This window comes from Hirundo rustica, chromosome 21 (genome assembly GCF_015227805.2).
Source record: "Hirundo rustica isolate bHirRus1 chromosome 21, bHirRus1.pri.v3, whole genome shotgun sequence".
Classification (NCBI taxonomy): Eukaryota; Metazoa; Chordata; class Aves; order Passeriformes; family Hirundinidae; genus Hirundo; species Hirundo rustica.
Genome location: NC_053470.1, coordinates 3,551,871 through 3,568,612, shown reverse-complemented (window position 1 = coordinate 3,568,612; position 16,742 = coordinate 3,551,871). Strand labels below are relative to the sequence as shown.

The 16,742-nt window shown below is 51.7% G+C and overlaps 1 protein-coding gene across 3 annotated transcripts in view; it reads right to left on the bottom strand.

Moving 5' to 3' along the window:
• Nucleotides 1-1,911: 1,911 nt before the first annotated feature.
• LOC120762023 (gamma-aminobutyric acid receptor subunit alpha-3-like) overlaps nucleotides 1,912-16,742 on the bottom strand; it is a 75,830-nt gene continuing 60,999 nt past the window's right edge. For all 3 annotated transcript variants that reach the window (XM_040083990.2, XM_040083992.2, XM_040083989.2), the window contains exon 10: nucleotides 1,912-10,687. In XM_040083990.2, coding sequence (XP_039939924.1) covers nucleotides 10,358-10,687 — 330 coding nt within the window. In that variant the 3' untranslated portion in view covers nucleotides 1,912-10,357. The remainder of the gene's footprint in view (nucleotides 10,688-16,742) is intronic.

Here is a 16,742-nt window from a genome sequence, read left to right as displayed (position 1 = left end):
CTATTTCTTTTCTGTGGACACTGCAATTACACTCTGTTCCTCTTCAGGGTCCTCGTTCTAGGTTCAAATAGAGAAGTGATAATGCAAGGAAGCATTTCACATCGTTGTTTATTTTTGTCTTCTGAGTCAGGAAGATCTTTTCAGGCTGGCACCAACCCTGCACAATCTTGATTAGGGAAGGACTCACCCTGGGAGGGGCTGGAGAAGCAGTGAGGAAAACTTCATGTTGGAGTTTTATGGTTTCAAACAGCGGTGGGCTGCTCCTGCCGAGGCCAGAAGCCCAGCTCCTTCCTCAGAAGACATAAGTATGCAGCCTGTGCTGCTCAGACCCATGATAACTCTCCATCTGCCACAGCAGCTGCGAGCCCCAGCTCTCCCAAGCCTCCTCTGCCATCCGAATCTCAGAGGAAGAGGGAGGATTCAGCTGAATGCAGCAAATTCAAATGCCTAACTTTTTTTAACTTTTTTTTTCTTTTTTTTTTTTTGTCCAAGGTTGCAATATGTTTGGAGTTATTGTCCCTCCAGCGAGTCCCTGGTGCTGCATACAGATGGTGCTCAGGGAATCCGGGGAAGGCGGAGGGCGTTTCGTTCCCGCTCCGGGCGTGGAAAGCGACTGAGGCTGTCACTGGAGTTATTTTCTTCTCCTGCTACTTCCCAGTGATAGCTGGGGGGAGGAGGAAGCCCTCATTGAATATGTTGGATTTGGGTAAATCATCAGCATTTTGACTAAAGACGCAGAACAGGGTCCAGGGAAACACTGAAAGATTCCAGCTTGATGCAATAGGATGAACCTCAGCACTTCTTGCAGGTGATTCGTCCTCTGCTTTTGCATTTGGAGGGATTACTTAATTGGAGAGAGTTGGAGAGATTTACTTAATTTCAGATCTTTCTGCAGGGGTCGGGGGGTGGTATCCTTCTTTCCAATTGTTGCTGAATATAACATCTCCTGGCTCCAGGGAGATGCAGTGGAGGGTCCAAATGAAGCCCCCACACCTCGCAGTTCCCTTTCAGCAGAACACACCCTGAGCGTTTCTCACTGCCTGGGGGACACGGCGTGGCCAGGGGCCATTAGATACAGCGTGTGTCAATCTAATATCCACAGGGCAGCCACAGCCAAACCTCCCTGCAGGAAAGGTGTCTGAGCCATGGTCAGCTTGGGTTGGAAGGGGTCTCCAATGCCACCCCCTGCCATGGCAGGGACACATTCCACTATCCCAGGTTGCTACAAATCCCATCCAACCTGGCCTTGGACACTGCCAGGAATCCAGGGATAGCCACAGCTTCTCTGGGAAACCTCTGCCAGGGCCTCCCCACCCTCCCAGGGAAGAACTCCTTCCCAAAATCCCATCCATTCCTGCCCTCTGGCAGTTTAGGTCCTGGCCAAGCCTCTTCTTCTTGTCCCTAGAGAAGCTGTGAGTTTGATTCATGTTGCGCACAGAGAAACGCCCCAAAGCTCCCTGGAACAGCAGAGTCTGAGCAGGGGTCACCCACAGCGAGGACAAACCACACCTCAGAATCCTCTCCCAGCACCCACACCATCACCACCCTGTCTGCGAGCTGGTCCCCAGACTGCCCAGCCAGCCTGACTGAACAAACCCTGTCACTGGAAGGGAAAGAGTCCTAAACGCGACACAACGGCCACCAGAAAATATCCTCAAGCTCTTTTACTTTCCCCTAGAATATTCTCTTTTAACGGGTGGCTTGTTTGCTTGTCAGAGGGACAATGGGCAGGTGGTCCAAAGCCCAGAGGATTTGGCTTTGAGAAAGAGACCTAGGGAAAATAACCCGTGACAAACCCCACCCCCCCAAAAAAAACAAAATAAAAACAAACAAACAAACAAAACCCTAAAAAAACCCCCCAAACAAGCAAACAAACAGACAGATTTTGTTTTAAAATATGAATTTTTATTTGTTTTGATTGGAGTTCGAGAGAGTGGGTAGAGTGGAAAAGCAGAGTGATTTAATTCAGTGAAGAGGTCTAGTCCCTCTACCTCGTGTGCTACATCAGGAGGTTGGTAGGTGCCACAAGAGTCCTCCTCCCCCTCCACTCAGCTTGCTGATCTTACTATTGTACTTCTCGTTTCTGATGTTTTCTAATCTCTCCTCAGAACTTCACTGTGATTTTTTTTTTTTTGAGGCATTTTTCTGTTGCTTTAACTTACTGAAAAAGCTAAAAGCTGAAAAAAAAGGCAGGACTAAAAATCCTGCCAATCAGAATGGGCCTTTTTTTCCCTTTTTTTTTTTTTTTTTTTTCCAGCAAAGTTCGAAAAATACAATTCGAAAATACAAACAGGCATTGAACATTACACCAAAAAGCATTTGAAACATGGGAAAAGAAAATCTCAGAAAGAAAGAGAGAGAAATACAGAGAATAAAGGTCACAGTTTCCATGAGAAATCCCTTAAGAAAGTGGCTACCAGCTAGTCAATAGTGAAAATAATGTCAACAAAAAAATTTAAAAATGCATTTTTTTTCCCCCTAGTTGTTACTTATTTACAGCTGTATAACAGGATTGTCATGCATTAAACTGCTGCCAGCTAGATCCTTTCTCAGAGTGGTGTAAAGAGAGTCTCAGGAGATGGAAAACAAAGCCGAGGATGTCCTGGGGCACAGACAGCACCCGGGGCAGTGACAATGGTGGCGTTCTGTGATGTGCTGGCTGTGCTCTTCCTCAGGATGGGCTGCCCTGGCACGCTGCTGGTGCCACTCTGTGCCTGAACGAGCGGCTGGTGCCCTCACCTCCAGGGAGGACATTTGCCCTCAGCTGTCCCCAGGTGGGCTGACAGTGACAATCCCGTTGGTGAAGGGATGCTCGGGGACACCTGGCTGGATTGGGGAGGGGCTGAGAAACTCCCTGGTGACAGCAGAGAGGAACCCTTCCCTCCCTGGCCAAGGCAACTCAGGTTTCCCAGCCCTGCCCCTACTTTCTGTGGTTGCAGAAATCCGATCATTCCACGTATGACTGCTGTTACGTTTGCCGGGGGCCTTGCGGAAGGACAGGAGGCAGTGACAGACTTCTGAGGGGAGGCAGAGTGCAGCTCACAGAGCAGCACCAGCCTGCGGTCTCACCAAGCTGACAGGGCCTGCCAGCAGCGCTGAGGAGAAGAGCCAAGAGCCTTCAAAGACTGCGGGAGCAAACGTGAAACCCGCCTCGAGCAGCAAACGTGAAACCAGGCTTCCCTCTCCCGGCTGATGGGACTGCTGAGGTTGTGTACAGGGAGATCTGCTCTGGTGGGGAACGGGACAGGGAGGAACGGGACAGGGAGGAATGGGACTGAGGAACAGGGCAGGGAGGAACAGGACAGGGAGGAATGGGACAGGGAGGGACAGGACAAGGAGAAATAGGACTGAGGAATGGGACTGAGGAACGGGACAGGGAGGGACAGGACTGAGGAACAGGACAGTGAGAAATAGGACAGTGAGGAATGGGACAGGGAGGGACAGGACAAGGAGAAATAGGACTGAGGAACGGGACTGAGGAACAGGACAGGGAAGAACAGAACAGGACAGTGTGGAACAGGACAGTGAGGAATGGGACAGGGAGGGACAGGACTGAGGAACAGGGCAAGGAGGGACAGGACAGAATGGAACAGGACAGGGAGGAACAGGACAGTGAGGAATGGGACAGGGAGGGACAGGACAAGGAGAAATAGGACTGAGGAATGGGACTGAGGAACAGGACAGGGAGGGACAGGACTGAGGGACAGGACAGTGAGAAATAGGACAGTGAGGAATGGGACAGGGAGGGACAGGACAGTGAGGAATGGGACAGGGAGGGACAGGACAAGGAGAAATAGGACTGAGGAACGGGACTGAGGAACAGGACAGGGAAGAACAGGACAGTGTGGAACAGGACAGTGAGGAATGGGACAGGGAGGGACAGGACTGAGGAACAGGGCAAGGAGGGACAGGACAGAATGGAACAGGACAGGGAGGAACAGGACAATGAGGAATGGGACAGGGAGGAACAGGACAAGGAGAAATAGGACTGAGGAACAGGACATGGAAGAACAGGACAGGGAAGAACAGGACAGTGTGGAACGGGATAGTGGGGAATGGGACAGGGCGGGACAGGACTGAGGAACAGGGCAGGGAGGGACAGGGCAGTGAGGAATGGGACAGGGAGGAATGGGACAAGGAGAAATAGGAATGAGGAACAGGACATGGAAGAACAGGACAGGGAGGGACAGGACAAGGAGAAATAGGACTGAGGAATAGGACAGGGAAGAACAGGACAGTGTGGAACGGGACAGGGAGGATCAGGACTGTGAGGAACAGGGCAGGGAGGGACAGGGCAGTGAGGAACACAACAGAATAGCCAGAACATGTTCTGTCCTAGAGCTTCACAAGCAAAGGCATCACCCCCCACATGGTGAAGGGTGATAGGCCCAGTCCTGGGACCACCCCAAACCCAAGACTGTGTAGAGCAGCACAGATTCCTGTTCTGGGAGGCAGGCACAGACCCGGGACAAGAACTGGTGATGTTCATCCTCCAGCTGGGACACCAGCAGACCCTCACTGCTGCCTGCCACAGCCCCTCTCCAGCAGCAGGGGAGGGAACAGAGGTTCACTGCCTGAATGGTTCTAAGCAGGGGAGAGACAGGGGTGGTGCTGAGGGAGCTGGGTGCCCCTGCCAGGGGCTGCTGACCGTGGCCCTGCTGCTCACAGGCCACCCAACATCTGTGTGTGGTCCTGCTTGTGCTGAGACAGGGACAGAAGCACAGCTCCCAGTGATGGCTGTGACACCTCCTGCAGTGATCACTGTAAAACCTCCTGCAGTGATCACTGTGACACCTCTCACAGCGATCACACCGTCAGGATTCCCTGCGTCCCACCTGGACCAGCAGCCAGCAGAGGCCAAGTGCCAGCACTCCCCTGAGCTGGGCAGGAGAGGCCAGCGTGTTCCTCTGGCCAGGGACAGCCAGGGTGGGTCCCACCAGGGTTTGTGCTCCCTCCTGAAGCAGAGTGAGGGTGGGAACCCCACACCCCACATTCCCTGGCTGTGCAATGGGGTGAGGACCAATTGCTGGTAGCACTCAGCTGTTACAAAGCTGTCTCAGGAACATCCCCATGCCCAGAGCAGGACAAGGGCAGTGTTGGAGCAGCTGTGAGGCTGGGGACTGAGTTTTCCTCAAAGATATTGGTCAGCAGTGCCAGCAGTGACCTTGCTCCACGCACCAAGGCTGCACTGAGCCCCTGGAGTGGGGAGAGGCTCCTCTCCCTTGCTCCCTTTGTTCCCCGAGCCTCCCAAAGCCCAGCAGAGAGGGTTCACCTCACTCTAGAAGGTTCAGCAAAGAGAATGAGAGGGAAGTGAAATAATTAAAAGTGGCCATTCTATCTTTCAGAGACAAAAAGGTTTGACGTTTAGATGAAAAGGGGTTTTGAGCATAAATATACACACACACGCATGTATATATATAAAAACAGGAAAAAACCTTTGGCTGATGGAACAATAACAAGGTCAAACAGTAAATATTTATACCTGGAAGCCATCAGTCTCATCTGTGCTGTGGCCTCTTGCCAAAACTACCTTCAGAAGTAGTTTAGCTTGATATGGAGAGGATTGGTGAGTTGCTTGGATGTTTTTTTTCTTCCTGCCTTAATATTAATAGAGCGTTTATGTTTCCAGCAATCCGCCCTCCCCAACATCAACAGGAGTCAAGGAAATGTTTCCCTACAGTCTGCAAAATCCACACAAGGTGTCTGATGGGGTGGGCTGAAGTGTGGCCCCAGGGAGGGGTAAAATTTTGGGGGAGAGGGCCTGGAGTAGGGGCTGGCCTGACACTGTGCTGTGAGAGCCCCAGCCCAGCTCTCCACCACTCCCAGGACCAAGAACGTGAGCGGGGAGCACATCCCTGACAATCCCTTCCCAAGGAAAGGCCGCTGGGAGAGCACCCTCTGTGCTGCAGAGCTCCCCTCCATCCCCTGGGATCTCCTCCCTGCCCCTGGGCAGCAGCCCCAGGGTTCTGAAGGTCACAGAGAGGTTCTCAGCAGAACAGAGGCTCTTCCTCCCAGAGGTGACCTGCACCGGGAGAATCCCTTTTCCTGGGGTGAGATGGAATCCTCCCCAAGGGACGGCCGAAAGGAGTCCGAGACACGCACAGAAGAAATCAAGGATGAGAAATGGGTGCACCTGGTGTCTGTAGGATGGGCTAGCAGGGACAGGCTGGGGACAATCTTGTGCCTGGGGACACCGAGCCTGGGGTCTGCTCGCACTGGGATGTCCTGCAGCAAACAAAGCAGAGCCCTGCCAGTGCCACTGAGCTGGCAGGGACCGGGACAGCTCAGAGGGGACTGTGCTTCGGCTGAGATGGGTGCACAAAGCAGAGCAGGAAAGCTCAGTCTGGAGTGTCACAGCTCCGCTGGGTGATGTTTGGGAAGTTTTCAAGACGTTCTGTGAGGGTAACTTCATCAGTCCTTGGGAGAACAGGTGGCAGCGAGGGACCACCTCTGCCCCAGGCCTCTCCTGTCCGAGGGATGTTCTCTGTGCTGACACGGAAGGGGAGCTCTCAGTGACCATGTGCTGCCCTCCCTGCCTGCTGAGGGACCCCAGAGGAGCCGTCCCTGCCTCCCCAGGCCGTGCTCTCTGCTGCCACGTGCAGCTTCAGAAGAGGGAAGGGGCGAGCTACCAGTGCCAAAATGACATTTCCAGCAGGAATGCAGCTGCGGGCTGGGGCTGTGCCGTGAGTTCTCCAGCTGCCAAACACGACTGCAGACCAACAGAGCACTTTGGTCACCCTCAAACGCTTCCAATTCCTGCCTGGGAGGTTCTCATCAAGTCAGGGAAGTTTGGGCCTTGCCAGAAGAAAAAAAAATACTGGAGTCTTGAGGTTCACAGTGCCCACTCTCTGCACAGCACTGGGTTAGATTATCAGGGGTCACACACAGATACATTTCTATACGGATCAGCTGTAAAAATGGAACCCTTATATGCTATCACAGCCAGCCTAAAACTCCAGTAATTGGTGCTAGAACAGCTCTGGCCTGGCAAAGCACTTAGAAGAAGCCCCCATCAACAGCCTCGTGTTAACTGGGAAGGAAAAGTCCAAATTTGAGTCACTGACAGTTTTACGAAAAAAGAACATTATCTTCTCTGTGATGTCTGCTGGCAGGAGATGTTAAACCACTTATTTATAACTATCTTCCCGAAACGCTTTCCTGCTTGGAAGCCAAACTAGAAATCCTGTTTGGTTTGTTGTCTTTAACCAAAGGATGCCGCTATTTCTGCTTCCAGCTGGCAAGGGGTCTCGGAGCCCGTGCCAGGCTTTGGTTCGGAATAGACTTGGCTTTCGAGGCGTGCTCACACAGGCACAGGAAGGCAGCCCTGATCAGGCAACGCTTCTGGAAGAGCCAGCAGATGGGTGTCAGGGGCAAGCCAGAGCAGAGGGCAGCGTCCTGGGGAGGTGCAAGAGGGGAGGATGGCGGGGAGGGACAGGCAGGGATTCACCTGCTCAGCCAGAGTCATTGGGTCACCGCAGGAAGGGAGGGAGGAGGCTCAGGAGCAGCCCCAGTGCTGTGCCCAGCACTTCAGGGAGGCTCAGCCCCTCTCCTGAGAATCACCCCACTGCACTGAGCCCACCAGGCCTGGGCAGGCAGCAGAGGCAGCCCCAGGGTGCTTGGGCTGCTGATGGTAAGAGCTGATGATTTATGGAGAGCTCTACAAAGCCGGCACTGACAGACAGCGACATGGCTCTTGGGGTAAAAGGGATTTTGGGGAATTCCCTGGCTAGCAGAGGAGACCAGCAGGGCCAGCTAAGTCAGCTAAGTCGCTGGGTGCAGTATTTAAACTTGCTGTAATTCCATTAGTAAACACAACATACTCTTTGTGACCATTTTATTGTGTCGGTTTTGCTTGTTGTGGGGTTTCTATTCCATTCACTTAGGCCTGAGTGTTATGGTGACATGAATGTTTTATGAGACACTCTTCATCTAGCTCATTTAGGAAAATGTTTCCAAAACAGACAGCTGTAGCCCTTCCCACTGGAGAGCCCAGGGAGCAGAGGGGTGGCAGGAGGGGAACTCACTGCTGGAGGCAATGTGGGGCTGCCTCGGGGGCCAGGGGCTTGGGGACACATCGAGGCAGGGATGGAGCAGCTGGGGTGTCATAGTGGGGTGGCTGCAGCAGCAGCAGGAGCCCCAACAGGCAGAACCAGGTGCCAAAGAAGCCAGGATGTCCTCCCTGCCCTGCTGGAGATGGGGCACCCTCCCCTCTGCTCCCCCACCCCGATGCTGCAGCAGAGAGGGAGAGCTCCTGGGTCTTCCCACCCACTTGGGGATGAAAGGCACTGTAGAAATTACATGGTTTGGGGGGCAGATGCTGTGAGAGAGGATGAGGAAAGAGCTGGTTTCCTCAGCAGCAGCTTGGGGGGGGGGGGGTCTGGTTCCTCCTTCCCGATGTTGCCAGCCATGTGGATGTACTTGTGGACTCAGCGCCCTGGGACTGGGCTAAACATCTCCAAACTCCTCTCCAAAAATCTCAGCTGTGGGCAAGGGGAGTGACTGCTCTGCTGTTGAGCCAGTGAGATCGGTGAGGGACAGGCAGGACGTGCTCCAGTGCCACCCACGCTGCAGGACACACTGCCCTGGGCTTCCTCACTCCTTCCTGACGCTGCCATGGATATTCCAGGTGGGGCAAATCCTGTGCCTTGTGCTCAGCCCTGCTCCTGCACGGGCAGGGGCAAGCTAAGCCTGGCACAGCTCAAACCAATGCTGAAGGCATCACCCCCAGGGCGCTGGGGCCTCGGCTTGGCTGCAGGAGACCAAAACGCGCTGGGGACAGCTCTGGGGGGCAGCCAGGGGGTCAGAGGGAGGCCGAAGGAAAAGAGGGTGCACCCCTCTGTGGCAGCAGGACTGTGCTGCCCCAAGGAATCATCAGGCGCAGGATGTCCCCCCGTGTGGGAGGGCAGCGTGCCCATGGATGGATGGCTCGGATGTCACCGCTTTGTGCTGCTGCTGGGAAAGGGACGAACATGGGTTTGGCTCCACTGTGGTGCTCAGGAAGGGAGAAAAACCCGGAGGGCTTTCCTTGGAAGAGTGTGCAGTGTTGGACCGGGTCTTGCCTCAGGTGCTTTGTGGGATGGCACCGGGCTCACGTGGCTCTGTGGGACAGCAGTGTCACCCTGCTCTTCCAGAGCCCCTTCTGCTGCTTTCCCAAGGTGCTGAGGATGCACCAGCTCACCAGGGGCAGGCAGAGGCTGGGGGATCCCCTGTCCCCTGCCTCATCCCCATGGCAGGTCCCACAGGGAACATCCCGCACTGCAGCAGGGATGAACCATGAGCCTTCCCCAGGAGGGAGGGAGCTTCCCTGCCTAAATCCACCTGTGAGCACTGAGACACCAATGAGGGCTGCTGAGCAGCCAGGGGAGGATGAAGGGGAAGCTGGAAGAAGGGTCTGGGACAAAGAGGATCTGCTAAGAAGGATAAGTGGATGGGGCCATAAGGGAAAGTGCTAGATCACCCATCTGAACAGGAACTCTGTGCTGTCCAGTCCTCAGGCTGAGAGCAGCCCTCACTGCTGCCATCTCCTCCAAGGCTCTGTAAAGCTTCTGTCTGGACTTCCTGACTAAGAAAAACGATTTCTCTGGCCGGAGCCACACTTCCTGCTAACATGAACTGCCCCAAGAGCGCAGGATTCCAGCCAGACAGGACCTTTCCCACCTTTCTTGTCCAGAGAGACAAACCCAGCTGGGTTTGGTGAAGACAGAGAGGAAGATCTGTGATAGCTACAAGATGCTGCCACCCCTGCCATGGCTCTGGGGACCACAGCAGTGGTTGTTTTGCTCCAGCAGGCACTGGGCCACAAGCTGGCCCATGCCAGGCTGCTCCCTCATCCCTGCAGGTGACCAGCTCAGGTCAAAGTGCCAGGCACTGAAGAGGAGCCCGGCTGAGTGATGGACACATCCCGCAGCCCGGGTGTCCAGGAGCATCCCCTATGCTAGGGCAGCCCATCACAGAGGAGGAGGAGCCCCTGGGGACAGCATGAAATGGCAGAGGCATGGAGACCACAGGAGGTGGCAGAGGAGAGATGGCAGCACAGGGTGACTTGGTCAGATGGGTGACAGCAGACGTAAGATGTTAGAGGCACAACTTGTTATGATCCCTTAATTTTTTTTTTTTTTTTTTTTTTTTAGCTTTCATCACCAAAGTAAAGGAAACCAAAGTATATATGGGATGAAATTAAAATCACAGTTTCGTTTACATTATAAAAGAGTGACATAATAATAATAATAATAATAATAATAATAATAATAATAATACCAAATGAACAATAATAATTGAACCAAACAAGAAAAGAAGAAAGCCCTGGAGAATTCCTGCTGGGATGATGCTCACTGATGGAAGGTTTGTGTGACCGGTTCTATTGTTTGGGGATCATTCCCTTGATAGCTGACTCCCGGTTCACATAGGTGGCCCAGTAGACCAAGTTGAAAATGGCAAAGAGGACTGGGAAGACGATGCGGGACATCTTGTCTACCTTGCTGACGCTGTTGTAGGTCTTCTTGCTCTCGGGGAGCTTCTCCTCCAGGCGGGGCATCTTGGGGGGCACGCTGGCGGCGGTGGCAGTGACGGCAGCGCTCTTGGAGATGGTGGGCAGGCCGGGCTCCTTGGCCATGTTCAGGGCGTAGGTGGTGCCGACGATGTTGTAGGTGTTGTTGGTTTTCTTGGCCAGCGCCACCGGCTCCTTTTTCTAGGGGAGGCGGAAGGGAAAACGAACAGACAAACAAACAAACAAACAAACAAACAGAGGTGAAGCGGCAGAGAACGGCACGGGGAACGTTCTGTCCTCGGGGTTTTACCTGCTCGTCCGGGTGAGGAGGTGGAGAAAGGTGTGAGGAGCGGGAGGCCGAGGAGGGAGGGATGAACCTTGTGAAGGAAGAATGGCAAAAAGGAATGACACCCCGTGCGGTCATCCTTGGGGGGGAACTGGATTTTCTGCTTGGCTGGCTGCTTCCTGGGTCAGGTGAGAGGAGGACGCAGCACACAGGATCACAGCTCGATTTTATTTTTTGGCGGCAAAAAAAGCCATGTTAAGAACACGTGGGCAACGGCACTGCAGTGTTTCTGCACCGTATTTCAATGCCCTGAGTTCCTCGCAGGAACACCTTACAGTTTAACAAAATGATGTTCAAATTGCTTCTGGAACCCTTCAGAGCACCTCACGACTCGCCCAGGCAAGATAAAGAACAGATGGAAGGCGTTCTCACCAACCAGGATTTCTGGAATGCTCAACACAGCACTGCAGGGCAGAGGGAAGCCTTTCCTCCTGCCTTCATACCCCAGGGATGCTGAAAATCACGGGAGGGGAGGGAATCCCTCCCACAGAGCTCTGGGGGTTACAGCATCTGTGCTGCAGTGAGGACAAAATGCAGAGGGAATGGCGAGAGAGGCCCTTGAGTGTCAGATGTGATGCGCTGGGGGATGAGGGTGAACGCTGCAGACAGACAGCTCAGGGCTTCACGAGGAGGGGCGGGCAGGAAGATGCACTTAGGGCAGCATGACAGGTGTTGCCACCGCTCTGGGGATCTTCCTGCTGCTGCCAGAGACCTGAGACCAGCTGCTCTGTGTTGTATAAAGCAACCCGAGCCCAGAAGGAGAAGGCCACTGGGTGAAATCCGCACCCAGGTACCCCAGGGGTGCCCCCTGCCACAGCAAGAGCCAGCACCAGGCACAGCAGTGCCTCACTGTGCGACTCTGGTCTCTAAACTCAGAACAAGGTGTGCCCTTGGATGACTTTTTCCGTTCAAAAGCAACTGAAGCACAAGGTGAGGCTCACCCAGGCATCTCCCAGGGCTGCTGGGCATGGTCAGGAATGTTTTTATGAGGGCAGCCAGCAGGACCCGTCCCTGTCCTCACACTGCCCTGGGAACTGGGCAGCACCGGGAGCTGGAAGGGACAGATCTGCCCAGCCTCTGCTCTGCAGAGATGGTCCCAGGGCTTTGGCTCTCAGCGCTGTACTTCCATCTTAAGTGTGCCTACAGTCACCATGGATAGTCCTGGTTAGCTTAGGAAATGAATTTTCCACAGTGATTTTTCAGAGGGACACTAAAAGCAGACTTCTGTGCAATCTTTAAACCCCTCTCCAATAACACCACAGCCAGGCAGCCTGGTAATAATGCCAGCAATTACAGAAATTAACTTGTTAGGAGGAAGTCTAGATGTTTTCAGACTCCAGACCAGACTAAACCACTGTTTGGACCATATTCATAGTATCTTATGGTCTTTAACAATTAACTGAGTCTGATTCTGCAGTCATTAGAGCCATGTTAGCGTGTTCCCTCTGCACGGCAGATGAACTTTTCCTGCTAAAAAAACTGACAAAAAGCAAGTAAAGGGCTAAAGGATGCTTCACCTATTAAAACATTTAAATATGCTTAAGTGTGATTACTTATTAACGCAGCTACAGGAGGCAATAAAATAATTAATAATCAGCACCGAAATGAAAAACAGATTGTTGTTCGCAGGACGTAATTGGCAGCGCACTGTGATTATCTTAGCATTAATCAGCCATGTTATTCATTAGAGGAATAAGATGAATACAAGTGACGTGACATTTTCAACCTGGAGAGCTTCCCTGCCCCAGAGTTTGGAAAGTGGATCCATATGAATACACCTGAAACGGAGTAAAGCCAGGCATATCTGGGTGCTGTGGGTGGTGACAGCGGCTCGCCGTGATCCAGAGCCCCCAGGCATTAATTTGGGCTTCCCTGGACCTCAGATCAGGCTGTTGAGGTAGAGCAGAGGTTTGGGAACCTTCAGCCAGGGCCTTTTCCCAGCTGCCCATGGAGCCCTCGCCCTGGTCAGAGCTGGGAGCACCCAGAACACCCACACTGCTACACCAAGGCACGCCTCTGCTCTCCCTGTGCGCTGCCACTGAGATGTCGGAAGAAGTGGCTCAGCCTGTTTGCTGGGTTCTGCTTTAGAAATAAATGTTTAAGGCAAGATTCTGACAATCAAACAAAGCAAATTGTGCTTGTTGCTGTCAGCTGCAAAGTAGCCCCCAGCCCTCACGCTGCACCTTCATCTGTGAGTAATTCCACATCCTCCTGAAACAGAAGGAAAGAGTGGATAAACAGGAGGAACCCCCCACATTTGCTTGGAAAACTTGTCCTATTTAAAACATCTCTTTTGCAAAGCAACTCCTGCACTTACGGGCCCATTGAGGCACGGGGAGATTGAGTTGCTGCACAAAGATGTCCCCGTGCTGCACTCCTGAGGGAAAAGCTGTAAAATCTGGTGTGGAGATAAACCTGTTCCCTAGACAGTGCAGTCTGACAAGTTGTTCAGCAACACACACACTGCAAAATAATAGTAGTTTTTGCTAAATATTCTTGTCTTTGAGCCTCTCTGCTGAAGAATTAATACCTGAACATCTAAATTGTGGGAACCACTGCTTCTGTCTACGATTTGCTTGGGATTTAGTTCTCTGTACCTGCCCCTTGGCAGGAGAAAATTTGGACTGGAAGAGCTATGACTCTGAGAGGCAACTCTGAAAAGTCACCAGTATCTGCAGAACTCGGGAAATCCAAGTATTTGCCTTTCTAGAGGAAAGTCACTTTAATTACCCCCGAGCAGCTCCAGTCTCTGACACACCTGTATCCCACAACTCAAAGCCCAGAAACTGCAGCTGCTGTTGCAGCAAAGAGATCATTCCTTCCCCACACCAAGCCAAAGTTCCTCCTGCAGCGTGCCAGAGACTCGATAATTCAGATTACATGGGGCTGATCCCAGTGATCTCACGCTCCCTGGATCACCAGACAGCGAGGCTGGATGGTTGGATGGATTAAATGATCAGCCCAACACACCACACAGCGATGAGAGAGAGAGGGTGAAATGCTGCAGGAGAATGATTCATGGGCTGTACTGAAGGTGCTGAGGACATAAATCACTTGCAGCGTCATCACAGAACCCATTAGGTTGGAAAAGACCTCCGAGATGCTCATGGAAATCATGGAGACAGCAAGTGCAAGGAACAAAGGACACATGGGCTGCAAGCATGGCCAGCAAGGGAAAGTCCCAGCAAAAACATATTGACCATATCGAGGCAGACAAAAAAGAGAAGGGCCTGAACCATCCTGAGCCCTAAAGACTTCAGCCTGGTCAAGGTTGGTTCTAGTTCCTCTTGGATTGTAGCAAAGATGTCACAAACGGAAAGAAACAAAGGAAAAGGAAAAACGATTCCCAAGGAAGCTGGATCAAAGGACAAACTTGAGAAGTGCTGAAGAGTGGGTGGAACAAAAAGCCAGGCTTTACCCAGCCAGTAGAAAAGGCACCTCATGTATGTTTTTCTCAGTAAAAAGTACATTAAAAGCCTGGACCTAACCTCACCATGCACTGAAGAACTATTGTCTTATGGCAAAACTAAAGATCCAGGATTACTGCTCCATCCAAAGCATGTCCTGTATTTATGTGTTTGAATTTCAGGTCAACGTCATTCAGGCGCAGATACAGAGCTAGGTCAGGTTTTATGCACAGACAAGGCATTACAGGCAGAAGTGGATTTAGGTGTCTTCCACAAATCCCAAGCACCTTCCATCCTGAGGAACAGACAACACTTTTTGTGGTAAACTCACTGGTAAATGTCATCCTTGCAGTTTCCCAGCAGCAAAGTCACCGTTGCTTGTTCTCTCTTTGGATCCTCACTGTCACAACCCCTCAAGAAATGACCTTTTGTTGGCTCCAGAGGTTGCCATTCTTGTGGCTGGGACGGTGGATGGATCTCTGTGTCCAGACACTTCTGTCCTGCAGTGGATCCTTTTAACAAGGTATTTGGAGGTTGCTGGAGATTGGGAGCTTTGCTGGCTACTGAACCCATTCATCTTTCAATCTCTTTGGCCTCTCACTCATCTCACACCTCTCTGCCATCTCACACCTTCCTCCTGATGATGTTTTATTTTTAAAAATCACCTTTCCTTTCCTTTCCTTTCCTGACAAGTTTTCCTCTTCAGACCCAGACACCTCTCTCCAATTTGATCTGCACCTCTAGGCTGGTTGCGGCCACTTCATCATACAAAAAGAAAATAAACTTTTCATCTACGTTAGCAATTACTGATGACAGGCTGGAAAGGCCTGAAAAATCTTTGGGTCCAAGAAACACTAATCAAACCTTATCAGAGTGCAGGCTAAAGGGAGTTTTTAGTGACCTCTATGGTGATACCTGCCTGCTTTTCACTAGAGAACTGCAGAGAATGTGCAGAGCAGCTCCCAGCTAGAACCAACTGTGGCTACAGCCACAAGATTTCATGATGCAGAGACCAGCAATTCACCAAGATCAGCCCAGCATTTTAGATTCTACCTGAAAAAACCCAGGTGATCCCATCTAAACTAAGGGTTTGGCTGAGGAGAAAACAAACAAACAAAAGAATAAACACACTGGGGGAGTCTGTCAGCAACCAGCAGCTTTTCCACGGCAGTGATTTTGTCCAAGTGGGATGGGAAGCATTGCTGCTGCCTACAGGGATTTTTTTTTTTCATGTTCATGCAGTCAAACCTGGAGTGAGGATCCTTGCCATCACACCAATAAAGAACATTACTTTTGGCTGGGGAGAAGGACCTCCAGAGACCAGGGCTCAGCCTCGCCACTGGCAGTTTCACTCTTGATACAAACGCTTTAAAATGCCGAAGTTATTCTTCTGCCTCTTCTTCCTTGTGTGGTTTCAACCACCTGGCTTGTCAATTGTTTCAAGAGGAGCTAATTAAAGGCAGGAGCTGAGCCAATGAGGCACCTCCGTTGCGTAGCAAATTCACTGCTTGGAAATACTCATTGGAATAAAGATGAAAAGCAAATATGTTGACACATCGTATTCCTGAGCTCCCTGAAAGCCCATCACTCTTCAGGGAGCTCTCTGAGCTGCAGAGACTGGGAGTGGGTTTGCTTCTTCAGTAAAGATCAGAGATAGCTCGAAAAAGCATCCACAAATTTGGAGCCCTTCCTGATTCTCCAGGCTGATGCCAACTGCAGCAAAGGCACGGAGAGCTCCCCCTCTGAAACATTCCCGGTCCTGCTTTGTTTTCTTGTTTGATTATCATGTGCAGGAACATTCTGTGAGCTCTTACCCTATTGTTTCAGCACTGTTAGTCTTGCAGCGCTGGGTCAGTGACTAAATTGAGGAACACGCTGCTTCTAAGATAAACTGCAGCTTTTGAGCCTTTCCTGCTTTTTCCGCCCAGTTCACATAATTGCCCAAGGCTGTGTGAATCCTGACTTTGTGCTGATTTGCCCGTCCCTGGAAGGGCTTTGAGGACCTGCCCTGACTCTTCACTCAAGCCAATGACTCAGGAAAGGCTTCTCTCATCTCTAGAGGCCAGGTTAGCATCGCTGTTCGTGGTGCAAGTGGAAGGCCATCACCTGACCCCCTCTGGACGCCTTCTGCCATGAGTCTGTTGCTCAGACCACAGCTGCAAAAGCAAACAGATAGACAGAGTCCAAGAAAGACAAGAGAGAGGCATCCAACACCCAGTGACGGCTCTGTTCACCTTCTTTGACCTCCACACCAGAGAGATGACTGGCTGCTGTCTTCCCAAAAGTTGCTGCAATTCTGTCAGGTGTTTAACATACAGCCCCACAACAATTTCCAACAACACATTAAAATGCAAAGGAGAGAAATATAAAGGCTCCAGAACCAAGAGCAAGGACAAAGCTGATTTCCAAATTGATTCAATAAATACAAACAAGGAGCAGCATGCTACAGTAAGCGATTTCTCTGCGCAGCCAAGATTAAATCAGTTCAGAGGGAGGGGGGCAC